This window comes from Lethenteron reissneri, chromosome 24 (assembly GCF_015708825.2).
Source record: "Lethenteron reissneri isolate LAM-NWPU_2019-01 chromosome 24, ASM1570882v1, whole genome shotgun sequence".
Taxonomy (NCBI): domain Eukaryota; kingdom Metazoa; phylum Chordata; class Hyperoartia; order Petromyzontiformes; family Petromyzontidae; genus Lethenteron; species Lethenteron reissneri.
Window position 1 is genome coordinate 10,216,048 of NC_083802.1, and position 27,748 is coordinate 10,243,795.

A 27,748-nucleotide genomic window follows, 5' to 3' on the forward strand; every position below is an offset into this window, starting at 1 on the left:
CTGTTCTGCCTTTGTTGCCCTGAGCTGGCGATGGCAATGCCACGTTCTTATGGTGGGAACAGTTTCAATTTTCAGGTCGACCGCTGTAGATTTTCCACGAAGCGGTACTTCAATTTATTGACTTCAAAGGGCTAATATGTTGGGTTGACCTCTGACCAGGGTTGTGAACTTACCAATAACTCTCTCTCTCAGTCAAATACCTGCAATGTATAATTATTTAAATAAAAGTAAAGAGTGGCCAGGAGGAAGCGATCGTGCAGTGGTTACCACACTGCATTAACCCGGCAACCTCAGTTTGATATTTTATTAGTTTCATTCCTGGCCATGGCCTGCATCAGTAGCAGGTAAGTATCTGAATCCCACCGATCCCTTAACCAATTCGCACTGACCAGAATTGTGAGGTATGGTCAAAACACTCCCCGTCATCAAAACGACATGAGAAGGCCTTCATCCAGCAGTGGATAGGTCATCGCTGATGATGACGACGATGACGACGACGACGATGATCAGCATTGGAGCACAGTGCCTCTGGATTGTGAGTCTGGAACACTTAGCCTCTGCAGCAGCGGCGAGTGTTAACCCCTGCAGGAGGTTGGAGAGACCTCTCTCACAGTCCGATGGCTCCCCAGAGGTGACTTGGCAGCTGTGGCTGAAGTGTGGCGCACAGGAACAGGGCTTTGTAGATGGGGTAAATCCACAACAAAGGGGTTTTGGTGCGTCATCGTTAGCGACACCCCCCCCCCACACCCCCAATCAGGGTCGAGCCTCGAGGAAACACGAGCTGAGGATGGGGGTGCGGTGGCGTCATTTGGAGGGCGAATTTTGGGCAGGGATTATATTGGTGGCTTTTGCAAAGGGCTTTGCATTGGTTTATGGGTGCGTCTGTGTCTTTTTTCGGGGCGACAGTCAGAATCGCTTTGTACCATTGTTCTTTATGAGCCATTGCAAAGACCAAAGTTACTTCTGTTAATAAGTAGAATGCTTCTGATTAACAAAAAAAAGCACTCCCACACAGCGGTTCTTTCATAGAGGCTGGCCGTAAACCCGAGCAGGTGCGTCGCCACCAGTGTTGCGTTTCTCACTGAGGTTATTTCAATGTACAGTAACTTATTTTTAGAACTAGCTTTGTGTGTGTACGCTCAGACCCATCGTCGTTCGGCAGGGGCAGCAGCGCTGCGGAAAAGAGTGTTTGGAGCACAACGGATGGACAGCTGTGAATTCAAATCTCAGTCAGGGGGTTTCTCTTCATGAGGAGTTGACGGTGGTCATCCCATAGGTACCCTGACCCCCCTCTCCCTCCCTCCACCGTCATAAGCAAAACTTGGCTAATGCAGGGGGTTTTATGGGGCATCAGCCTCGTGCCTGGGAGTTTTTAGGGTCTCCAAAAATATATGTATGTATCGCTTTATAATGTAGTACTATGATGAATCTGAAAGGTAATTTGGTAATTGAAGGCATAGCATCACGTATGTGTATGATGACCAGTTATGTGCCCAAGTTATAAAGTTTTCTCGTTTTAAGCTCGGATTAGCTTTACAATTGATATGTCACATTTGAAAAGCAGAACTGAAATAAGTAAGATGATTAACAGTTGAACACGTAGGCTTTCGCGACCAATATTGCCACTATAATAAGCCAATAATGTGTGTGTGTCACGCGCGTGGCGTCACTCCACATGAGGTCCATCCCGCTCATTAATATTCATGAGTGGGTGCATATTTACACTAACGCAGAGGAAGGTCGAGCTGAATGAAATTTTTTTTCCCGAAAAATCGCTTCAAATATGACGTTTCTTTACAGAAAGTGACGGTAATTTTTTTTCTAAGCAGCACAGTGCTACATCCGTGCGTGACGTCACTGCAAAAGAGCCCCCCCCCTAATTAATATTCATGCCCGCGTGGAAATTTACACTAACGCACAAGACGGTCGCGCACTCCACATGCCGCACCCCTCCCCTCATTAATAATCATGAGCGGGTGACGTCACTCCACATGCCGCACCCCTCCCCAATAACCATGAGGGGTGACGTCACTCCACATGCCGCACCCCTCCACAATAACCATTAATGGGTGACGTCACTCCGCATGGGGCAACCCCCCCCCCCACCTCATTAATAATCATGAGCTGAACAATTTTTCTATTTCATATTTCAGATTTACTGCAATATACACCCGTCCTTGGACGGGCAAAAAAGCTAGTTATACATAATAGAGCAATTGTAAATGTTGTGGGTTCACTCTCCAACACACCAGTGTGCTGAACTTATAACGAATTAGCATCTTTTGTTTACGTGACAAACTTACTAATTGGCTATGTCGGGTGGTTTAATGACACATTTATATTGACGCGATCTAACCCCTCCCAAAAAACCCTCTGTTATGAAGGTGAATAACAATTCAGTGTCTGGCATTGGGCATGGGTGGTGCTGAATCGGCAGAGGGAAGCAATTTTAAGAGAACAACAAAAGGGCCCCCAAGTCTATAACCGTCTTGGGCGACCATCAAACAACTTAATACAGCCCTGGTCGTAAGAATGTGGATTTACACTTATGACGCAGAGTCACAAACGGAGAAAGGCGCTGCCTCATTGCTCGAACAGAGCGACGCTCTGACTCATGGTTGTATTTACTGTCCACAGCGTTGAAGACATTCGGGTGAAAGCAATAAGTACCAACGCGACTACCTGTGGCCCCTACAGGGCCATGTTGTCTGGTTTATGATTAGAATAGCCCCTTTGTGTCTGCTGCCATAAACAAGTGTATTTATTGAACAAATACACTTTGTTTATATGAGTGTTACCTTTATGGAAATGAATATATTTTGGCCTTGGTTAGCATTTCTTGATAAACATCACTTCTGTGGTAGTCTTTGAGGATGTCTTGAAAGTAAAGTTGTCTCTAAGGAATATTGGTTTTTCGGGAGCCATTTGCCAAAAAATAAAAACCCAAGCCCTGAATAACATTGAAAGGAATAAAAATCTAATATTGGTGAAATGCTAAAGGGAGGTGATGTAGTAGTGTGATTTGTGGGAGGCTCTTTAAATGTTTAAGGATAAAAAAATTAGCCTTTTTGAACTCTTAACAAAATGTTTTTAACAAAGTACCAAAATATAGTTGGACGAGGTTTTCTAGGTTTTATTTTACATGAAAGCCCTCTGTGAATGGGTACAGTATTCCCTCGTTATCCACGATCTTGCTATCCGCAATTTTGGCTATCTGCGGATCGCATCTGGAACTCTACACGACTTGATGAGATAAAGGGATGAGATCATCGTTACTGAAACCTTCTACTGTGCAGCATCATAATTTTATGTAAGTTAATTTACGTTTATTATAACCATTTTGTATTTTTATGTTATAATTTAAACGTATTTAATAGCTAATTTACGTATTTATTTAAGGTCATTCATTAAAATTATGGGTTTTTTCATAGTCCAATGTCATTATCCGCGAAATATGCTATTCACAAGCATCTCCGGACCGTATTCCTCTCAAATAATGAGGGGATACCGTACTGCAGTCAGGATGCTCCTATTTAGGCCTGAAACGAAGCATCGAATCATCGTTGAATCATACACTCAATGATACAATGCACCGGACCCATCGATTGTGATTTGTGTATATTGTATGTAATCGGTTCACGTGACCCCCTGCAGACACTGGAAATGCCACATGCACAACAATGTGAAAAACACAAAAACATTGGTGCTTCAATCGACAATTCATGCGATCGCGAGGGTTGCATATTGTCACAGCTCTACTTATAATATGACATTGTTTTATATTTAGAAAACATGAGGTTGAAATATGTTACAACCCAACTCTTCTTCTTAATGAATTGCCAATATACAATGAGTAGTAAATGTAATATATCACTAGTCTATGCAGTACTTTGAGTACATTTAAAACTTATGCGCACACACAATATTTTTTGTGGAGGCTGTAGGAGTAAATATTAATCACTGAAAGTTCACGTGTAATTGTGTTTTTTAATCAATACTTTGGCTTGAGAGATTCATGTTTATGGCCTCCTTGAGTTGATGTGTGTTGATTTAGGTGAGCTCTTACTGGCATCACAGATAATTACCTCTCAGCACAGGCACGATACGGATCAACCCACAAATTAATTTAAGAGACACAATTAAAATTCCACATGACGGATGTGCTCGTTTGACTCATTGTAAAGGTACTGTTATAAACAGACACCCTTTAATGGTAGGTGGAGCGGTGGCGCAGTGGTTAGCGCACTGTACCATGAAGCTGGTCACTTGAGTTCAATTCCCGGTCATGCCTAATATCGGTAGAGAGTGATATATTAAAGCAGTCCTGGGCCTCCTCTTCCCCAACCTGCTGCACTGCACAACCTCCATGACTGATACACCATCCAGAGTCCATCAGCCAGCAGTGGATTGAAAAAGGGCTGGATATCGTTATTTGTTAAACAATTACCCTTGAATTGTCTGCACAGACCACACCGAGAGTATTATATTTTATAAGCTTGTGTTGATCACAAAGTCGACCCACACAATCTGATACAGATGCCAAACCACATGGATTTTCTTACAGAGCCATCGTCACGAAAGTCTCTGCTTGTGTGCACGTGTGTTTTAGCATGAAGGAATGTGCACTGATTTTGTGGTTGGCAATGTCTTTGACTGAGGATCCATTATAACTGCTATTAAGAAACCATTGACTGTTAGAATAATGAGCCGTGCTGTATAGTCATCAATGCAGAAGTATCAGAACTTGTTTGTGACCATATCTCAGGTTGAAGCCAGACCGGCAGGGTGGTGTATCAGGCACTGATAGCCTTGAAGATGAGGTTTTGGGATTGTTGAATGATTTACCCTCAACTATTAACATCATGTGAATACTTTTTTTTATTTTCACGGGGGTAACATACAGCATTTCCTTGATGGCACTAGTACATTTGATCAAATACTGTACAATCTTGAATGTCAACCTCGATGGCATGCATTAAGAACAAGAATCTTAAATTGAGCTGGAACGTTACTTCAAACAATTGAACAAAGCCGCTGCATGAGAACCTTTCAAGAGCGTTTTATGCCATGACCGAACACCCCCTCACAGATATATACCGGAGATCATGTGACCACTCCTTCAGCGCACTCACGTCACTTATTTTTTTCTAATGTGAAAACTCAAGCTGTGCGGCGACAATTGTATGCACATTATTACACATTCGATCTAAATGTCGTACGTAGTTGGTATTTTCAATGCGTAAAACGCCCAGCTCATCTGTGGCACTGGTCAAGGAAGTTTGCTGTTGTGGCCCATGGCCCCCATATGGCAATTTTCATGCCCCCATCAGAGCCCTCAAACCTTTTTAGCATCACCCGAGCATGGAGGGGGGGGGGGCAAAGTCCCCCCCTGACAAATACACAGCACCCCCCCCCCTCTAAATGATTAAAGTACGTACACTTGTACGTACGTGTGTTGAACTTGTTTTGTACCGTACTTCGCGAACCGTGCTAATTGGAGGTGTGGGAGAGAAGGACAACAGGTTAGACACAAACAAGCGACGGACACCGCTGCCTGCCCTCATACACACAAGGGGGGTGAGAGCCAGAGCAGAATGCACGATAGGCACAAGCAGATCGTATCGTCATTCATTCCGTTTAGCGCTTAAACAAGGTCACAGGGTTGCTCCGTAGATGCCCTCATGGTGTCCGCAGACCCTGGATTCAAAACCTGAGGGTCTAAACGGAGGTGCAGGGGGGAAATAATTTCCAGAAACAAAATGTTTTCACTCTATAATATTGAATGTATCTAATATTAAATATACATCAGGAATCATCTAAGATGATATTTGATTCAAGAATGGTTATTGATTTAAAGATGTACATTCTTGAAACATCTCAAAAATGGTCTAACATATATCACGGCCTTCTAAAAACATTGAGTACTAGGGGCAACTACCCCCTCTACCCTGGATATGCCTTTGGTGGCGCGTGCCTGTAATCCACTGCTGTGGAGGTCGAGGCAGGGTTGATGGATTGCACAGGCATTGGGGTGCATTGGTGGCCAGTAGTAGGCCTGTTGATGCATGTCCCTGATGGATCAAGATAGTCATGGTTTGATTCAAGATCAAAACATTTTTGTTGACATTTTGGTGAATTTAGTAGCCATTGGGTGGATGCAAAAAGTATATTAATAAAAACACAATTTATTGCCTTTTAAAATTCATTTTACATCGTGTTCTGCTTAGCTAAATTCCACCTCGAATTATGATTACTATTTTGCGATAATCATTACTCTCAAAAGCAGAGTGAGTGGGAAGTGCAACTCTATCGCATGTGGCACCAGAGGTCACTTAAGATGATCTCAGAAGTAGTTCTGTGATATCTGCTTCCATGGGCCATTCTCCATCACGGAAGGTTGTCCTGCTCTGTGAGAGATCCAAGTGGGTACTTTGCCTCATAACATGACGCCGACACTACAAACAGGATAAAAAAAACATGACAAAAAAAATAAAACGATGAAGGCTAAATTACCCATCGTACCCGAAATGTTATCCAGGAGCACCGCTCGTGCCCAGTCTCCGCGTTGGCACTGCGCGTGTGGCGCCGCCGTCGCCGCTGACAGTCGCGTGTTGTTGTTGTTGTTGCGCCGGCGCGTGCAGGAGGCAGATCACGACCGCGTGGTGCGGCGCCGCGCTGTGCAGGATGCGCGCGCCCCTGAGAAGGTACGCCGTGACGCCCAGGGCCCACAGGAGTGCGAGCTGTCCCTCGCCGGCAAGAAGGAGCGCATCCTGTGCAGCCTCGAGGCGCTCGAGAAGGCTGAGCACGTGTGCGCAGCCGACAAGTACCAGGCCTTCATCAACGACATCGCCAAGGTACGGGGCGAGAGGCCGTTCTCGTTTGATGCCCGTTTTGCTCTGGGTTTAGTAGGCCGTGTGAGGTGTAGCCCTATGGCTTGGAGGTCAGAGATGAGCTACCACCGCTGAAATCCAAGCAGCTGCCTGTGATTAAAACCCCTTTCTCAAGTGTAGTGAGTTTATGGTGTCAGCTCTGTCACCTATGACTGGCACAAAAAAAACAAGAACTGTTAATGTGGTTCTGTGCTTCATTGGACTAAATTCCAGTTCTGATCATTGAATATATCAGTTTGACTGTCATGTGATGAACATTACTGTCTGTGGCACGGCGAATGAAAGTGCAGCCCTCTATGGTGTAGACCAGAGTTCACTTGAAGGGGTCTCAGTGGTAACTCTGTGATATCCGCTTCCATGGGCAAATCTCTTAACACGAAGAGTTGCATTGCCATGCATGAGATGTGAATGGATGTTCTGTCCCACAATGTCGATTGCACAATTCTAGATTTGAAGCTTTCGTGACTGCAAGTATTCATATTCTTAGGTTTTCGGTAAAGTCACGTAGGTAAAAAATTAAAATAAATAAAAGTAAAATAAAATAAAAATCACGACGTTTCGGAGGCAACACAAACTTCCATCTTCAGGTGGAACCGTCACAGCACGATAGCTGTATCAAGTAAATGAGAAATTTGTGTTGCCTCCGAAAACGTCGTGATTTTTATTTTATTTTTATTTAACTTTTATTATTTTTTATTTAAATTTTTTTACCTACGTGACTTTACCGAAAATATCCAAGAATATTAATCCTTGCAGTCACGAAAGCGTTCGACTCAGAAGGGTGCGAGTTAAAATCTTGTCTGGGCGTGGGGGGGGGGGCAATTCGACGCATGGAGAATGAAGCTAAACACTGCTTTGCGAAAAGTGAACGGTTGCAGTCTCAGGGAAACCCGACATGGGAATGTGGAATTTTCACCACTCTCTCAGGTCAGGGTCACCAACGGATATGAGCAACACTGGCTGGTTGGTATTGAGTTGCATAACTAATCACCTGGATTACATTAACAGACGCTTTCTCTCTGTTTTGCACATACCATTTAAAGTATTGTGTATGTGTGAAAAGTAACACGTGTGCATCACTGTGCACATTGATCAAATGATGGTTGCACACATGTGTAATACAACGAGTTGGAATTGAGATCTACGTGAACCCTGCTGAGATCATGTACACAAAACACCCAAATGTAGGAGCAGCGGTGTATATATACAGTATAGGAGGCGTAATAGCAAATAGGTTCGTGACTGATAAATGCTGATTGAGTTTTATTCTCATGCAAAGCTCCTAAGATTTCTTCCCACATTAAAACGTTACTCAGGGAATTGACCAGATATCTCAAGCAGAACACTCCTCCAAGAGGTCTTGAAATTTGGCTCTCCTGCATAAATAAATACTTGCAATGTTTCATACATGCAAGGACACACATTCCCATATGGGTTTATAGACTGTCGGGACAAGTGTTGTTGGTGAGCACCTTATAGGCTGAAACGGCACATGAGGGAATGGTGTGGCTAACACCAAGCCCGGCCACATTTGTCTGGCCGGCGCTGATACATTTCACATATCCCAGTGGGTACTCAATGAAGACTGAGTAAACCTAGAACACTGCCCTATCAAGCCAGCAACCTGAGTTTAATTTCTTGTCACGGCTAACATCAGTGGTGAGTGATATCTCAACTGGTCCTGCGCCACCAACCCACATTGACCAGTATGTGGTGAAGTATGCTCAAGCAGCCCTCGATGAATGACACGACGTGGGGAGGCCTTCATCGAGCAGTGAGTTGACAAAGAGCCGTGAATTATTACTTTTTACAATCGCATAAACGACATCTCGGCTCGATGGCAATGAAATAAACTAGTTGTCACAACAGTGTTTTGACAGGTTTTGTTACGGCACATAGTTACTGACCTCCGGTGATCTGATTACGGTGATGTTCTGCTCAAAGATTAGGCTCCGACTGTTTGCCAGACGGCATCATCCGCTTGCAAGATGCTCGGGGCCGCCGAGACGTTGTGTGAGTGGCGACGGTGCTGAGCCGACATGGCCAAGTAAATGTTTACTCGGCAGTGAGCTCCTCTCCATTAGACCGCCGCTGGTTCCGCTGCGGCGACATCAAGTGGGACACCGACGAGATGGATCCTGCCCGGTCAACTCACCCGTACAGATATAGGTGGTGGATTACCAGTTTGTAAAAAGCTTTAGGCTTACGGAGAGCTAAAGTATGAGAGGAAACATTACATAAGTAGAAGTACAACTATACAGTATTGGACATGGCGAAGGAGGTCTTTGTTAAGTTTGGGCGTTAATCAAATGGTCGGTTGTGATTTATTACCGTTTAGATATGTTTTATTTGACGTATACCGTCGTTTTTTTTTATTATTCCAAGGAAAGTGAGAATGTTATCCGAAATAAAAAATATTGATGTCTTGAGACACTCACGCACCACTGCATCTCTACAATTGGTTGCTCATGCCACTGCTGATGGAACGAGATCTATAAGACCCATGAAGAGGGTATATTGGCCGACCCTTCAATGCTTGATAGACATCTTGAAATATCTGGCAGCACCCAAACTTTACCTCACCACACAATTAACTGTCCCACTGATATAGACTCATCTTAGCCTACTAGATTGCATTGGAAAAAAGTAAAAAATTATCAAAATTGTGACAAGCACAACACAACATGTAACACTTGGCCGCCTTTGTTTCCCCATTGGTGATGGTGCTACATTACACCAGGTACTTTACCCGTGATGGGTTGAATTGATTTCAAGGAGATCCAGGCTGGTTTCAGATTATATTTGCAACTGATAAAAAATGAAGTGGTTTACAAGGATCTTCATATAGGATGATAACAACCATGCCACCACTATATCAACACACACAACATACGTGTACACATGCACACACCAAGCATGTTTGCACACTGCACTACATACTCATTTTTGGCTGAGTTAATTTAAATAAGGCCCAGGACCGGTTCTGATATTACTCACCTGACATCTGCGGTCGAGAATCAAACGCGTTTGCGGGGTTGGTCATGCAGTGCACTAACCACTGCACGACCTCTCACCACCACTTGTACACAGACACACACAGACATGGAAGCACTTACCACACCAGTATGCAGCCAGCATATTCTGTGGCTATAAAATAATAAACACACTGACATTTCAGAGATTCTGGTTTGGAATTCATACTAAACTATTTAAACTATTAAATTTTTACCAGGTAAGCCCCACTCAGCTATATCGCTATTTATCAGAAGCGACCTAGCCACAAATCATTTATCAGTGAAGTGGCTTATCATGTGGACATTGAAAAATGAATAGCAGCCAAATACTCCAAACGCATGTTTTTCAATGTGGAGGGAAAAACTGGAGGACCCAGAGAAAAATCCACGTGACCACGGGGAGAGAGACATGCAAACTCCAAATATACAGGTGTCGGGATCGAACCCACGTCCTTCCGCATACCAGGCAAGGCAGTTCAAATCTTGCCGCTGCGTGATTCAAGCAGGTTTTCAAGTGTAGCGAGTTGATGCTCTCAACCTGGTCATCAATGACTACACAGATAATCCCCGTCGTATTACATTTGGTTTTTCATTAAATGTTGCCCAATTCCAGCTCTAAAAATGTGAAAATATCTGTTTGACTTTCGTGCAATAATCCAAACGAACATTGCCCTGCAGCAGGTGGCAGCGAAAGTGCTGGCTCCTAGTACGGACAAAGAGGTCACTCGAGGGGGTGATAAATATATTTCCGTGATATCTGCTTCCACGGAACCCTTCTCAAACACGGGGGAGTTACTCTGCTGTGCGAGAGTTCTGAAGGCGTGCTCATTACTATAATTACATGATGTCAAATGCACAATCAGGATACGGTTTGGGAAACAGACAAACAAAATATTTTTCATAAAATCACAAGTAAACCTCTTGCGGACATTTCCCATAGGAGGCCATTGGTCACAATCTTCACCGATAAGGAAAGGTAAGCGAGGGTGATGGTGTGGGGACGCAGGAGGTGTGGTGCAGTTTGAGTCCAAGTTCCAGGGGGGTTCCCATGCCAGGTGGGGGTGACACCCCCACAGTCACACCAAGGCTGACCTTTGCTCTTTGAAAACTCCAAAGCCGTGGGGCTGCCACGCAGATTGTCCTGCCGAGGAGGCCTCCTTGGGAATTTTTTACCCAGGAACGTCAAATGACAATAATAATTACAAATAATAATAACAACACAACTACAATGAATCACAAAAATAAGTACAATGTAATTCAAAATGCTATCCCCATTCATTGAAAATCTTAATGTTTATTTTATGCTGTCTTGGGAGGTGTTTTAGAGAAGATACATTAATTGTAGATTTCTATCATATTGACTGTTAATAAAAGTAAGTGGGAATGTAAGGGATGACTGTAAGGGATGACGGCCCGGGGGTCGAGACTCACGGAAGTGTGGCAGCCAAAGTTGGGAACGGATCTGAGAGGAGGACATCCACCACAGAGGTAGAGCGATGAGATCGGCTCGTGTGGAGGAGGTGGATGGACCGTTGCGTTGCGAGACCGTGAGCCAGATAATGAGGCCTTCATCCAGCAGTGGATAGATCATGTCCGATGATACAGATCATGGCAATCAATGATGATTGCATTATGGTTGAGACCAGTATTGATCGTTGCACGGCGTGCTACGTTTTCTAAGAGCTGCTCAATACAAAGCCGAGTCGTGCTTAAACGTTCAAGCTCAACGCGTTCTTTAAATTGCAAGGCGGGCGGGTTCCTCCGCTTCATCGCCGAGAACAAATCACGATTGTGAATAAGTAAATAGATAAATAATTAGGCCTCCCAAAAGAAAAAAAAATAGATCGTTGAATGAATACGACGCATCACAATGAATTGATTAAACAGTTAATCATTATGGGAAATGGGTTTTATAGATTTATTCATGTTCCTTCCGGTGCCAAACCTGCATTTAATTAGAAAACCCATGGCCCCCTGTAAAAAAAAAGTGTGGGGTGGCTTTAATAATTTATTTCGTATAAGCCAATCTAATACGTTCAGAAACTTTTAAGTGTAATTGAATTCCCCATGCGAGGCGGGTGCCAAGGTCCGTGCATTCTTGGTCACAAGAGGCTGCTTCATGCTGCTGCTACGTGGAAGCTGGTCATGGGACAGGGTCAGCCGGCTCCCCACCGGGCCTCCGTTATACCGCCTTGAAGAAGCACAGCAAAGCCCCCCATTGGCTTCACCGCGGGTTCTAGATTTGAAGCTTTCGTGACTGCAAGGATTCATATTCTTAGGTTTTTTTCGGTAAAGTCACGTAGGTAAAAAATATAAATTAATAAAAGTAAAATAAAATAATAAAATAAAAAAGAGCTGTGTTGCCTCCGAAACGTCGTGATTTTTATTTTATTTTACTTTTATTAATTTTAATTTTTAACCTACGCGACTTTACCGAAAAAACCTAAGAATATTCACCGCGGGTCCCTGACAGCCACCTACCTACCTGCCTGTGCAGCGATCATCACAGCACCGCGCACACCAGCCACGGTCTTAGCCGGCGCGTGGGGAGGACACTGAGGGCATGTGCATGTTGCACATGGCGCAGTGCAGTCTGTCTTCCTTGACAGATTGATGAGTCAGCCGTGGTTTTTTTTGGTAACTTTGAAAGTTGAAGGGGAAGGGGGGGCTTCTATGTTCATATCAGTGGGGTGGGTTATCGATAGTGGAGCAGGAGGTGCTATTGCTCTGAGGCTTACGAGCCAGAGGGGGCCCATGCTCCGGGCTATGAAGAGAAAGGGGAAGGCAGAGATTGGTGGCCCTCCTTTTTTATTCCTCGTACTGTACCAGGGCCCATGCCATCCACAAGCAACGCCACTGGTTTACGTCACCATGTCATTCGTAAATGATTAACTTAGAGCCCTTTGTCAATCAACCGCTGAAAGCAGGCCTCATCTATGCCGTGTTGGTTGTTGGACAACAGTGCGGGTTTGTGAAGGAGCCCCAGAACTGGTTCACACTTTCCATTGTTACGGATGTTAGCCATGGCAATATAAATTAAACTCAGGCCGCTGGGTTTATAGTGCAGTGATGTTAACCACTGCACAACCGCCCCCCTCCCATGTTATTGTTTCTAATATACTGGAATAAACGAATTCATTAATTTCAACCGTAACTAATTTTGACAAGTTGCCTTTGTAGTGAGTAATGAGTGAGGGTTCACTCAGCTCTTCATCACTCCAGTACGAATTTTCAGCCGCTGTCCTGTGGAATAACTTGCCCCAGCCAAAGGAATGTGGAATTTACACGTCTCGCTCAGGACAGTAAACATGCAATGAGGACCACCTCACTCTCGAATAAGAGAGCATCCTAACTGTTCTCCCTACTTAATAAAAAAAAAACCAGCCCACTTTGATGCTTATGAGGGTTACAACTTAAGCAAATTTGGCTGCCTGCTGACCCAACAGAAGCTGTTTCGTTTATGCTGCTGTGCTTTGTTTCAGTTATTTAGCAGAGGGCATTAATTACACATTTATGTTTGTTAAATGATAGATGTCATTTAATTACTTGAAATGTGGATTTTTGTTCTCATCCGATTAAACATATATTCTTCTGGACTGAGCCTCAGTGCGGTCATTACGAGAGAAACAACTTTTGTAATAACATTTTTATGCAATGTAATGTTTGGTAAATAATTCCTGCCCTATGAGTACCAGCCGACCAATCACATTCTCTCGTACCACATCCCTCCCTTCACAAGCTGTTGGGCTTTGGTTAGGTGATCCTGGACATGTTTACCAAAGTTGGGCGGATGAAAACACAAACTGTACCGTATCGAGTATGCACATCTGGTATTCCTTTCTACGTATTTATGAATTGCACAAGTACTGCTGTAATAAAACAGATCAGTTCATTCCTCGACCAAAAATATAAAACTCAAACATGTGGACTTATTTGGTTAATGCCCTTTTGGCAGGGGTCTATTTTGTTTAATAATCCCTTTTTTAGCTCTTGGTTTTAAATTATATTCTTCTACGTTGAGGCTTTGTATGGATTAATATTATTGTCGTTGTTTTTTTATTTTATCTTGCAAAGTGTGTATTATCACACTCAACCGAAGCGGATAAAGGGAAATCCCAAAATGTCACAGCTTTAAATGCTTCGTCCCTTGGGATTATTTCACTTGTTTTCTTTTTTGTTTGTTTTGATTTTAGAGGAGCAGAGAGCATGGAACGTTAGCGGGCAAACAAATAAACGGGGCTTTTACATTTTGGTGGGTTTGTACAACCCTAGTAATGTGGCCTGTGTGTTGGCATGTACGTGCGTTTGCATGATGTGCGTCTGTGTGTCTGTGTGCAATGATAAATATAATCTGTGCACGTCGGATTGCCGGCATGCTACTTATTTGTGCGTATGCGGGAAAGAAGTGGTGTAGCAGATCACGGCACTGTGCTGTCATCCTGGTCACATGGGTTCAACTCCTGGATATGTATCGGTATATCATCAGTGGCTTACGTAACGTATACGTGGTGTTCATCAACGTCGTCTAAAATGAATAGCTGGTGCAGTGTCATCATCAGCATGAAGCAAAGTTAGCCGTGTGTAGTCCCGGTCATACCATCCTATCTTAATCATCTGCCCTGCCAGATTGCAATAGGTTTTCGCTCACAGCACTTAGCCTCCTGTAGAAGTAAAATAGGGTGATGTGTGTGTGTGTTTGGCCTGTATGAGTGTGATATGGTTGGGTGTAACTGTAGGTCCGTTTCTGTGTGCGTGACATGTGCACGTGGTTCTGTGTGTGTTTGTGCATGTGGTCGTTCGCACGCCTATGTACAAGGTTGCGCGTGAGTGTCTCTTTGTGTCAATATTTTGCATGTGTTGTGCATGTGTGCAACATTAAAATGTGCCTGCGTGTGTGTAAGGGAGACAAAGGTGGTCGGGCGTGGTGCTGGCCACCTAGTCCCTCGTGTGCCGTTCTGGCCTTAATAATTGCCCACTAACAGCACTTGCCCCAAAGTCTGTTAAGGCTCTACGGGGAATCTTTGCTACTGTAGTTCATTCGTCTGTGGACCGCTGGTATAGTGAGTGGTTAGCACACAGTACCAAAACTTTGGCAACCTGAGTTTGATTCCCGGCCTTGGCTAAGATCAGTGGGGTGTCACATCTGAATTTATTCTGGGCCTCCCCTAGGCAAACTCAGCATTGAATTCGTATTTGGTACCACGCGTAAACATCATCACTGTGGGGAGACAAAGACGGTCGGGCACAACGCTGGCCACATCAAGTAAAACCGAAGTAAGACTGGCCTCAGCAGTCTTATTTCGGTTTTACTTGGCGGGGGGAGGGATCTTTGTTTTCGTCCTTTGTTCATTAGTGTGTGACTGGATGGATCTGTTAGTGAGTGTGTGTGGTCAGGGAAGAGGCTCCCTAGGGGGCAGGCACTGATGCAAGGAGGTAACTAATGTTTATCCGGCCTGGTATCTGAGAAAGCGCTACGGTATAGGAAACAGCTGTCAGCAAGACCTCGCATATACAAACTGTGAATACGTGCCCATCCTTACGCAATTAAAGTATGCTGTAATGCGTTGCAAAGTGAAGCATGCGCTTTGACAACGAATAAAGGGAAAGGCTTATGTTTTGGCCAGTTGGATTTCCCAAGTCTTCATTTGGGAAAGAAATGAGTACCAAATGTGTTCTCTCTCTCTCTCTCCCCAGAACTTTGTGTGAGTAATCCAATTCTGTCATTAGCGAACCCGGTCAGAATTACAGGAAGTAGTGTAATCTTCAAGGATAAAAAAAACCCCGAGGAGAATTAATGTCTTAAAAACATGACTTTACATTTACAGTATTTCATTTGTAAAAAAAACACTGACATTACAAAGAAACGTTATATATATATTTTTAATAACAAATCGTGTTTATGCCCTGAAAAGGCTGTATCGTGGTAACAAAAAAACCCGCTCGGCAAAGTACAGACAGACACATTTGTTCTATTTGCCTGCAGGCAATTTGGCAATCACATCTGTTTCATGCAGCCGTGTGTTGTGCCTTAAAGCTGCAGTATACATGGCTGCGTCTGGTTTTCCTTTTCCTCGGCCTCCTTAAATATGCTTTTTCAACTGTCTACAACGTTTTTTTTAAGCCATAACCTGTTTCCAAAATGCTGCCTAAGCCTTAATTATCACCCTGCCGGTAGTGTATGTACATTTTTGTTTCGATTAGCAGCATGCGATGCCATTGACATTTTTTTATCCTTTAAATACATTTTTTTGGGGGGGAAAAAAACCTTTTTTTGAGACATCGAAATATTTCTATACAGTGTACATTTTAAGTATTATTTTAAGCTCTGCATTTTCAAACCGTTTTTCATCCGGATAGGTTAACGAAAGTCAGAGTGCTAATAGCAAAACGTTAAGATCATTTAAATATTATAGGCAGCAAGGGATCTAGTTTTACATCAACAAAATTAATAGCCATGCACGCCGCTGCATTGGATAATGTCTGTCATATGCTTTATAATGGTCCCTGGAATGTCTTGCTCTGTGACCTTACCGCAGAGCTTTTTGACAGCCTCCGGTAAACCTTTTAGAGGAGGCATGCAACACGCGTTAGGGTGCAAAAAAATGACACTCTTCCAGCCAGATCGCCCTGCTTTCTCTTCAAAACAAAGGCAGCAGAGTGAATGGGGTGTTCGTGTCTGTAAACAATATATCACGGGGAGTAAAACTGTAGCAGTTAGTGCACTGTGCTGTGAACCCGACGACCAGCGTTTGATTCCCTGCTCAGGACCTAATATATGTGGGCCTTTATCTGAACTAATCATGGACCTCCTCTAGGTATACCCAGCCTTAAATGAGTGCCTGGTGCAGTGTGTAAACTTCAGCACTGAAGAGAAAAAGGCTGCCCTATGTGGTTCTGGCCACACCACCCCGCATTGACCTTAATCGGTGCTCGCAAACAAAACTTGCCCAAAAGCTATATCGGGGGATCTTTGTGTGTTGTTAGTATTGCAGTATCTTGTTCAGATTGAAAGTAACACGTAATGAAATTCATGGCATCTTCTTCTTTCCAAAATAAAGTAGCCAGGTGAATACATCTTTTGTCACATGCAACATTAAAATGCACTATTATACGTTACTTTAAACTTCATGCGTAATGAAATACAGGAATATAAAAAAGACTGAGTATTAAAGTAGCAATTAATAATGTCACAATGCTATTGCTGTTACGTCCTGTTTATGTGGCTTTGAAAACATCCTAATGTTTTTGTGAGTTTTATTTTATTTAGTCTGCACGTCATATTAAAAAATGCTACTGTCCACTGTGACCAAACTCCCATAGAAAGAGTGGCCCCAACGTGACCTCCAGTCTTATTAAAATGTAGCCCACTCGAGAGCAGCCCATCCTGCAACGAGAATCACACTCGCCACTCGCACTCACCAAACACTAACCAATCACATCTCATCCCACTCACAGTCATAAGATGAACTTCCTAGAAACTCACCACTTAACTGCGACCGACTAATGCAGTGTGTTCACCTGCTGTGCACTGTGGTGGACGGTACACCCATTGCATACTCACTTAGATCCAGCACGCTGTGCCACACTCACGGTGTCAGGAAGATGGTCATGTTTTTTAAAATCTTGTTTAAATATCAAAGGTGATGCATGGGTCAGATCTAATCCCGTCGTCGAATGCCCAATTCGTACGGTTAGAATGAGCCCACGCTTGACTCCAAAATTGGCTTCTGCGGTGGGAATGTGGAATTGATGCTCATGGCACAGCACTGCCCAAGCAGAGACGAGCACCCCATCTTATTCGCGCTCGTTCTAGCAGGTAGACCCTTTCACTTCGATGTTTTTACTACATCATTGTACATTTTATAGCTGTGCCATTCTTATCGCGCAAGGCTGCTATCATGAAGGTTCCACTTTTGATAGACTATTATCGTCTGCAGCAGTTTCTCAGTATGTTGAAATGTGACTTTAACCAATTAGATAATTTGCAAAATAACTTTTTATAAATTTGGACCACGATATTTGCCACAAATGGGCCTATTGTTTTTTAATTGATGTCATGAGAACTTTAACGTCTATTGTGAAGCAGATCTGGCATGGATTGTTTGTTTATATTACACCCCCAGCATTAACCAGGGTGGCCGATAGGCTCCAACATTCAAACCGCACCCCTTCCACCCTCCCGTAACAAGCGGCAGGCGCTACTTCGCAGCCATTTTATTTAAATTAATGAAAAAATATATCATTAAACGCTCTTCACACTTCTGAAATAATCTCTTGTGGCACATTCACAGACAATGTTTTTGGCCGATGAGAGTAAGAAGTACAGGTTGATGATTCATCGAGTGGTTCATATGCGTTCCACATTTCAAGAAAAGCCTATTTTTGTGAAAATGGATTTGTTTCCAAAACATAACATTTGGTGTTACGGTTCTGCCTTTCGGTTTAGTCGTAGTTAAGTTTGATATTTGTTTAACATTCAATGTTTTATACTTTGTTACTGTACTTCGGGTAAGTATATATAGAGAATTCCGGTCAAATAAAATAGGCATATTTAACCTTTGCCACACATGTAGAAATCCAAGAATAATTGTGTTTATAGCAACACATTGACAGAAAAGTGATTTATAATACAAAACCAGCTGCTATAAATTATAACTTAGCCTTTCCTGTGTTTTTCTTTCATGAGAGTCCGCTATGACAAGATACAGGAGCCAGAATCCATATAATAATAACATTGTAAAGTGTTCAATGGAGAAGTAATAGCCTGAATGAAAATACTTTTTTTATGGAATGGAAACACATTACTGTATAGTAATGCGTACATTTCAGGGCGCCGTAAAGCAGAGATTTGCACAAAGTGCGGTAGAATATACATGTCACGAGGTTAAAATGTTCTCGGTCAAGAAATAGTACAAACAATTGTACACCTTAAAAAAATAAACCAGGCAACTTCCACATATTTTGCACTGGAGACATTCTTCCAGACCCATGAGAGCACTGCTCCGGATTTCCTTGTCTTCTCATGAATAAATGTGCGCAATCAAGGCTTGAGTTTAGTCGGGTCTGTCTGGGTCAGTGACCCAGAAAATATTTCTGCACCTAATGCACCACATCCAGTATACCTATCAACATGATTGTTGTTGCTCCTCTCGAGTAACCTACTCCAGTCGACCAGCCAGCAACCTGGAAAATATTAATGGGGAAATTACGCCCTGTTATGCAATATACTGTTCGTGACTGAATTTAATTGCTGAACATGGAAATCTGGACCACTGCTGGGGGATGGTTACGCAAGGACTGCCATTTTGGAGCCTGATGCCTTTTTCAAAATGGCCACATTTATAGAGTTCTCATTGTCACAGATCACACTTGAGAACCTTCAGGCCTTCAGCTGTTGAACTCCCGTGTGCTCAGGACATCCGGAACCAGCGGCGGTACCGGCAGAGGCGCAAGGCGGAGCTGGTGAAGCTGCAGCAGACGCTCGTCGCCCTCAATTCCAAGACGACGTTCTACCAGGAGCAGACCAACTACTACAACCAGTACATCCAGACCTGCCTCGACAACCTGGCCCACAAGGGAAAGTAGGTCACCGCGAGTCACTCGCGCGGGAATGCTTCCTTGAGTCACTCTTTACGCCGGTGAATCATTTGGGCTTCAGGTGATTGTAGTGTAAGGAAAACTACACAAGCCTGGAGGGGGGGGGGGGTGTTTGAGTGTTTTTTCTTCAATATGTTTTCCCGCACTCAGAGACCCTTATCGTTGGCTGGAAAAAATATATATCGACTGAGTCTGTGCGAATGGTTCATAGATTTTGAATCGAAGCAGCATCGAGGTCACACAATGCCCTTCTGTTCTTGTGAATCAGGTTGGATTCCAGTATACGGACCTTTAGAGAATGATCCCTGATCCTTTTGTGGATTCAAGCTCCATTAAGAGGATCTTTCTGGATTTATGGACAAAAAGTAAACTCCCCAGTAGAACAGTCTGCTGTGTTTTTAGACGAGTTGCACATTCCAGGCTAATCCCATCAATGGCAGTGTTAAATGATAAAGCATTGACGATATTACTGGGTAGGAGGTGTAACCTTATAATCGAATTAAAACTGGTACGTTATGCATACAAAAAACGTCACTTTTTCTGCTCTACTGTCTCTGATCTGCGTGTGCATGCTTCATTGGAGGAGCGGACGGAAAGGGAAAGCCGAGGAAAAATCAGGACGGAAAGGAAAGCCTCAGGTTCTGCACTACACAGCTGCCCGCCTCTACGAGAAGGGAGTGCTGCTGGAGATAGAAGACGTCACCTTAAACCAGTACGTGCTGCGTTCATCTCGGCCACGATGGCCACGCTGACTGGGACAGCTGGATAACATTTGTGGTGTTTCAGAGGTGGCCGCGTTGCTCGGGATCTCAAGAGAGCTGAACTGGCAGCGCTGAGATCCTGCATTCGAATCTGGGTTTCATTCGCCCCGTGTTTTTTTTATATTAGTTTCTTAATTTCAGCGAGTTGACGGTATGTATGTCGATGTGTGTACGCTGAACTTATTTCACACCGCATGTAGCCAACCACGCTAATCGGAAGTGCATGTACAAACAAAAACGCCACGTCAAATGTTATTTTTAGTGCTTCATTTGGCTAAATTCCAGCTCTGAAATGATCAGTTTGTCATGTACAGACGTTATTTTCTGCAGCAAGCTTGGTGGGAATATGCTGCACGACAGTGTGCATTGTAGTTCTGTGAGATCTGCTTTTGTGGGTCATTCTCTAATATGAAAGGTGAGAGTTCTGAATGGATTATTTGTCTCATGGATTCATGCCGATGGCAAAATCAGGGAAAATTGATGGAGAATAAATAAATGAATGACCATAGTGGGGATGTTATTAGTCTCCGGGAGTGGGCTGTCCAGCCGATCTCAACGGACATTTTGTGTTCATTATCTGTTGTATAACCATTGTGTTTAAAAATTTTGGAACAATTTCATAATCACCTTCCGTACCTTTTTACATGTTGCGAGTACAATACAGTACCATTCATTTGAGTGCATATGCTATGTGGTTTCCGTGTCCAAAGTTGTTCTGCCTTGTTATGACTATCAAAGACAAATATTCCCCTATAGCCATACAGAATTGTTGGGCAAGTGCTGATAGCAAGCGCCCATTAAGGCCGGCACGGCATACAATGACGCGGTGTGCCTGGGATCATGCACGCGTGCGTGGCGTGGTCAGCACTAATCCCAACTGCCCTTACTCAGTGCTGATGTTTACATGCCACACCAGGCACTCGTGTTAGGATGAGCGAACATAGGGTGAAAATATACTCTTAGTTCTTTCGGTAAAGTCACGTAGGTAAAATTAATAAAAATAAAACAATAAAAATCACGACGTTTCGGAGGCAACACAAGCTTCCGTCTTCAGGTGAAACCGTCACAGCAAAATATCTGTACCTTATATAGTGGTTAAGGAGGGAGGAGCCAGGAAGGGCAGCGGGGGAGGAGGAGTTGTGAAGTGGAGTTGTGTAGGGTGAAAACCCAGGACCGATTCAGACACCACTTGATGATGATATTCGGCATGGCTGGGAATTGAACTCAAGGTGCCTGGTTCATAGCGCACTGCACTCAAGACTGTACCGCAGCTCCCCACAAATAAATAAAACACACGTGCAGAAATGAAACGTGAAGAGGGCATGCATTGGTCTATGCAATGCATACAAAGTATTACCTCCTTGAAATAAAAAAAATCCGTATATTTTACATTGCAAGATAATAACCAGATCGGTACCTTTGTTTTGCATGTTGCTACCGTCATTACAGTTGTATTGTGTTATGCACAGAGCAGACAGAGTATTGAATGATTAAATACATTGACATTAATCCTTTTAAATTGTATTTAGTGCACTGCCATTGAGAGGCACAGTGGCACATGAAATATACTTGATTATGACCAAATCCTGATGTGATTGGCAGCTATAAAACATTAAAGAGAGAAATGAAGGGTAAAATAAAAGCATATATAGATATATCAACAGGTCCGTATGTGGACTATATTCTGCCTGGTCTTATGTATATGCATAATATGTGTGCTCAATACATCTGCGCAATATCAACCGCCGTATAAATGAATGCGTGGACTTTCAACCCAATTCTGCAGATCAAAGAACGTATCTGTATAAGGCTGGCACCTGCCATAAGCAGATGACTCCTGCTAGTTTAGCGTCTCATTAAAACAGTTTCATTGCAAATGAGCTGTTAGAGATGTTTGTGATTTAGGAGAAAGTACAAGATAACATGTATTCATTGCCTGATAATGTTTACGGAAACATCTCACCACCCTCCATGACCTTCCCCACCTATAATAGGGACAGTATGCTCTGCCCTGAAGCCAATTATAGAAATTCCCCCGCACACATTCAAAGTTACAGCCTTTTCAAAAGCTCCTGGTCAAAGAAAGGGATCCAGGCATGCAAGTAGGATTCACGTCTTTTGCTTATCACTTGTTTTATAATTCACATGTGGATATGCTAATCGCGAAGCACATGTATGACTGGATAATGATACATATACATTTACATTCTTGGAATTACACAAGCAGACTGGAAGAGGAATACATGGATTAGAGAACATACACAAGTTGGAGAGGTCATATTTATTGTTCAGTATGGCAAGTGAGCTAGGGCAGGGCATATCGCTAAAAGGAATGATAGCTGGTGGTTGCCACTATTTACAGTGCAACCAAAGGAGGAAACCCATCCGAGAGATAATCCACCGTGGAAAGGAGCGGTGATATCAACTTGTGTTCAGGAACTTTTAGAATGGCTTTGGGAGACCATCATCTAGCAGGAGATTGATCATGAGTGATCAAGATTATGATGATGGATATGTTTAAAGTGACTCGATTTCTTTTTCCCACTACAGGTTCAAGAATGTTTTGTTTGACATCACGAAAGGAGAGAAAATTGGAATCTTCGAGGTGAAAGCCAAGTTCATGGGAGTTGAAATGGAAAAAGTGGAGCTTAACTTTCAGGTACGGTATACCAGCCCCGTTGCATTATTGACAATGTTCACCTACACTTGGTTCTCATCGTTTACATGGCCACTTTACATTGTTCACAATTTATACCAGCAGTCTGCGTTAAGCAGAGGTGGGACAAAGTCATTGTTATGCAAGTCCAAGTCGAGTCTGAAGTCATCAAATTCATGACTCGAGTCTGACTCGAGTCCAAGTCACATGACTCGAGTCCACACCTCAGAGGTGGGACAAAGTCATTGTTATGCAAGTCCAAGTCGAGTCTGAAGTCATCAAATTCATGACTCGAGTCTGACTCGAGTCCAAGTCACATGACTCGAGTCCACACCTCTGGCGTTAAGTATGAAAACACATTTTCGGTAAAAGTGTGGATGATGCAAATCAGATCAATTCCACCCTCATTTGCCACGGAGCGATCCGAGTCATTATTTTACCAAGCCGGTCTAGAGCTGCAAGGCCACCAAATCATTTGGACTGCTTTCAATCTCATCAGATCTCTGAAGTTAAGCAGGCTCGAGCCTGGTTGGCACTTGCATGGATGACAACCAGGGCTTGCCAGGGTTTGCAGGGTTCATAGGCATCGAGCTTTAAAGTGGCCAGGAGGCACCAGTGTTGAGGGTCATCCCCCCCCCGCCACTCACGTGTGTGGGTTTGCTCTGGGTACTCCAGTTTCCTCATACAAGTCGAACACTCACTAATGTAACTGGCCAAACATCCCAATGCAGGACCCTCCTTAAAAAGTGAGTTAAGACTCGGTGAAGCTTTCCTAGGTGAATGTTTGGCAGCATAACTATGCAAGAACAATTACTTGACTTGCAAATGATTATTATCTGTTACATGATTGTTACTTGTTCATTTGCAGTAGATTGCTGTAATAACTCTGCGAGGGCGTGTGACTTTAATGATAGCCACTCATTCAAACATCCATTGCATGTATTCTTGGCACCGAGTTTGAGGGAACGTAATGACAGTATGAGAATTAAAGTATTAGCACTTGTCCCACACTTTACGGGCTTATAATTGGGAAGATGAGCCATACATATATCATCATCATTATGCGTTAATTGTTTCATTCACATGTTGCCACATTCTCATTCGTTGACAGGACCTTTTGCAGCTGCAGTACGAGGGAGTGGCTGTAATGAAGATGTTCGAACGGGCAAGAGTAAATGTCAACCTCCTTATCTTCCTCCTGAACAAGAAGTTATATGGGAAATGAGTTCTGCATTGGCATGTTTCCTATCTACTAACACTTTTGGTTATACTTTTTTTTTTAATACCCAGTTTGTTTGTTGCAAGGTAGAAAAATAATGATGATTGTACGAGGAAAGAGTTTAATTTGTTTAACAGGATAATCACTTCCATTTGAAGCTTTCGTGACTGCAGGGATTCATCTTCTTGGTTCTTTAGGTAAAGTCACGTAGAAGAGAAATGATAAAATAATAAAAATAAAACATAATATATTATTTTTGGTTCTTTCAGTAAAGTCACGTAGAAGGGAAGTAATAAAATAATAAAAATAAAACAGAATATATTATTTTATTATGTTTAATTTGTATTATTTTATTATTTCCCTTCTACGTGACTTTACCAAAAGAACCAAGAAGAGGATAATCACTATTATAATGTTCAAGTTAAAACAAATGGTAAGCAGAATTCAACTACATTATTAAAAAAATGTGTTATTATAAAGACGAATAATTGTCGAATGGTTGATACTTGTGTTGTGAAATCGCACTTGATTTGATGATGCTCATTGGAAAAAAAAAGGATATAGTTGAATTGGATATTTTTCATTAATTTGATTAAAAAATTATTATTATCAAAGTCCCAGTTTATTTAGAGGTTGCGGAAGTACTCTATATCTGCCACTATTTGTTTTACATAATGGAAATTTATATATTTTTTAAATATTTATGCGCATTGATGCATTTTTCCACGTGTTTATGCATTCGTTTTAAACACGTTATCAAATGTGACATTACGGTGTCTCTGGGCTTCAATCAATTTTATTGAACCAAAGCCCTAATCCCCTGACATTTACTTCGTTAATTCACCACCTAACGGACGACTGAACTTTGCAGACAGACACGGTATAGCTGGAGTCGAAGGAAATCTCATCGTTGCTCAATTAGAAAACAAATATATCATCCTCTTTATGAACGATGCAAAGATATACAGTATTGTAGTAAGCGTAAATTAAGAGAAAAAAAATAAGAATCCAAATTTCGTTAGTAATACACTGCCAAATAATACGTGTATGAATCAATCTATTACAAGCTAAGATTGATGTGTTGCATGTCAGCACCTGTTTTAAATAAATGCACAAGTGCATACTGTATATAAGTCTTAGGAAGAAAAATAGCCTCATTGATATGTTTTTGCAATCACGTTTTTTGCTTGTATCACTTGAAAAGTTAAAATTGTTGGCAGTTTCTATTTTTTGTTCAATCAAATTAAAGGTTAAAGAAAACGTTAGCTTAAATGTGTATTTATATGATGATGTTTGCGTAAAAAAAATATTTTTGATTCAAATAATAAAGTTTTTACAATTGCTAATAATTGGTACATCACCTACAACTACTGGTGAAAATGCAGCATTACATTACTGTACTTAAGAGTAAATATTTATCGTATTTACTGCTTCTAAGGTATTATCATGCAACAATCATGAAGGTATCATCGTGTTTTATTATACATTTTTTAATGGATAGCTTAATAAGGAGTCATGCACAACAATTGCTGGGCTTTCATTAAGGATAAACATTAGCTTGTGCAAGTTGAGAAGCTTTCGGTTTTATAAAATCGAATTTCGTCTACTACTGGTGGCATGTGCTGTGAATTACTCATTGTTTTTACAGGAGCATCCTGCTTATATATGATTGGGTGGAATCAGTCATGTGTAGATTATTACCACTTAAAATATATTCCCTGCATCGTAAATTCACGTATTTGTTGGAGTATAGAGGTGTTATTTTTTAAATAAATTTTTGTTTAATCCACCTCGTGATTTTACAATTTATTGGAATAAGCGACAATATATTTGAAAAAGAAGATGAATTGAAAATCCAGTAAATGATCCTAGCTCTTTTTTACCTCTGTGCCAGTGGCATTCCCCAAACTAAACAAACCATGCTTATATGCAATTATCATGTCATTCTCATATGCCATTCACACATGCCCTGCCAGTGGTAAGTCTCCATGTTGGTTAAATTGGTGTGATTTTGCTAACTTTCATTACTCTATGCTCTTTCTCAAGGCATCTGTGTAAATTAGATTTAGTAGAAAACATCTTGATATCAACATAAACTCCTTTGGGTCACATTTTTGGTTTTGTCAATATTTGGTAAATTCATGTTGGCATAGCCCGCTTTTAATGGAGCCATATACAAGCCGTGCCTGTTTAATGTACGAAAACATGCTCAAAATAACAACATGTAAAGGTGTGCTGACAATCACCAGGAAGGAACGACTCCCATCATGTCTTACATGCATGTTACGTGACCACCACATTACTTGAACAATGCTATTGTTATGGGGATTATAGCGAATTTACATCAAGTGTGGGATTTGCTAACTAATGATATACACTGTTGTATAGTTTAAGCTCATCATTTTATTCGTGAATGGTTGAAACTCCAAATTTGGCACTCTGTTAAGTACACATTTGCTCGGTTGTGCTGGAGGTAAAAGACTGTCTTTTATAGGTATGATAGGAGTCTTGCCTTAATCGGTGCCTGTGCAAGTACAAACGGTGTTGCTTGTTCAGTCTATGGTTACCTTTTTGGAGTGGAAATCTGTTCAATCAAGCCTTCAATGTTGGAATTGCTTAATATAAATTCAACAGCCTTGCCATAAGCAGAAGGCACACATTGTGCACAGTACATTTATAGTTCAAAGAATGGCCCAGAGTTAAGATTGCATTCAAAGGTGGTCTTTGTTGTTCAGTCTACAAGCACCTATGTTAAACATTGCCGCTTTGAATAAACATTTGTAGAGTGGCAGAGCAACACATAATTGAGCTTTTTCATTCAAGTTAAAACATATAAATATATGCCATGTCGAATTAAGTTAGACACTGTTTCATTTGGCTGGAGAGATGTTACCACTTATCATGTTTCCGAGACCATGTAGCTCTATTCCAGTGATGCAAAAAGAAGGTTGCATGTGCAATACTGCATGTATTAGGTCTACTCAGCCGCAAATGAGTACCTGGTACGATGTGTAAACATCGCCATTAGGTGTGGTGCTGGCCACCCATCCGCTCGTGTGCTGTGCCGGCCTTCATAGGTGCTCGCTAACAGCACTTGCCCCAACAGGATGTTGGGGCTATGAGGGTGATCTTTGTCTTTGTATTGCACATGCAATACATGCAGTATTGAGCAGAAGCTACCTTGTCTGTCACTACACACGAAGTTCTTCTCGGCCACAATCATGCCCTCTAAGCTTGCGAAATGTGGAGTCCCCTAATGATACATCTGTGCCGGTTAGAAACATTCAGGCTGGCCTGCCTATAATCCATCCTGGGTTTAACCAAGCTGGATTGTGTGAGGAGCTCACAAATCCTAAAAGATCTGGATAAAGTCCCATCGTTGAGCTCTTCTGGCAGGCAAGGCTGCGTTGCCTGGGTCATGTAGCCCGCATACCCAGCATGCCGAAACAGCTTTTGTTTTGATGCACGGCACGGGCTCGAGAAGAGATGGACTGATGTACAGAAAGATGTGGAGCTGATTGGATTAGCTAATGACTGGTACCAGCAGTGTCAAGATCGGCCTCCAACTGCGATGCGACACATCACGTGGCCTCCAAGTGCACATCGCTTGG

General features: G+C 42.4%; 1 protein-coding gene across 2 annotated transcripts in view; it reads left to right on the forward strand.

Annotated features, from left to right (window-relative positions):
- LOC133346574 (ras GTPase-activating-like protein IQGAP1) overlaps window positions 1–25,926 on the forward strand; it is a 112,869-nt gene extending 86,943 nt beyond the window's left edge. Inside the window, exons 34-38 of one of the 2 annotated variants that reach the window (XM_061558234.1) lie at window positions 6,642–6,854; window positions 19,319–19,485; window positions 20,085–20,213; window positions 22,813–22,921; window positions 24,030–25,926. In XM_061558234.1, coding sequence (XP_061414218.1) covers window positions 6,642–6,854; window positions 19,319–19,485; window positions 20,085–20,213; window positions 22,813–22,921; window positions 24,030–24,143 — 732 coding nt within the window. In that variant the 3' untranslated portion in view covers window positions 24,144–25,926. The remainder of the gene's footprint in view (window positions 1–6,641; window positions 6,855–19,318; window positions 19,486–20,084; window positions 20,214–22,812; window positions 22,922–24,029) is intronic. The other variant, XM_061558235.1, reaches the window with a different exon arrangement.
- The last annotated feature ends 1,822 nt before the right edge of the window (window positions 25,927–27,748 follow it).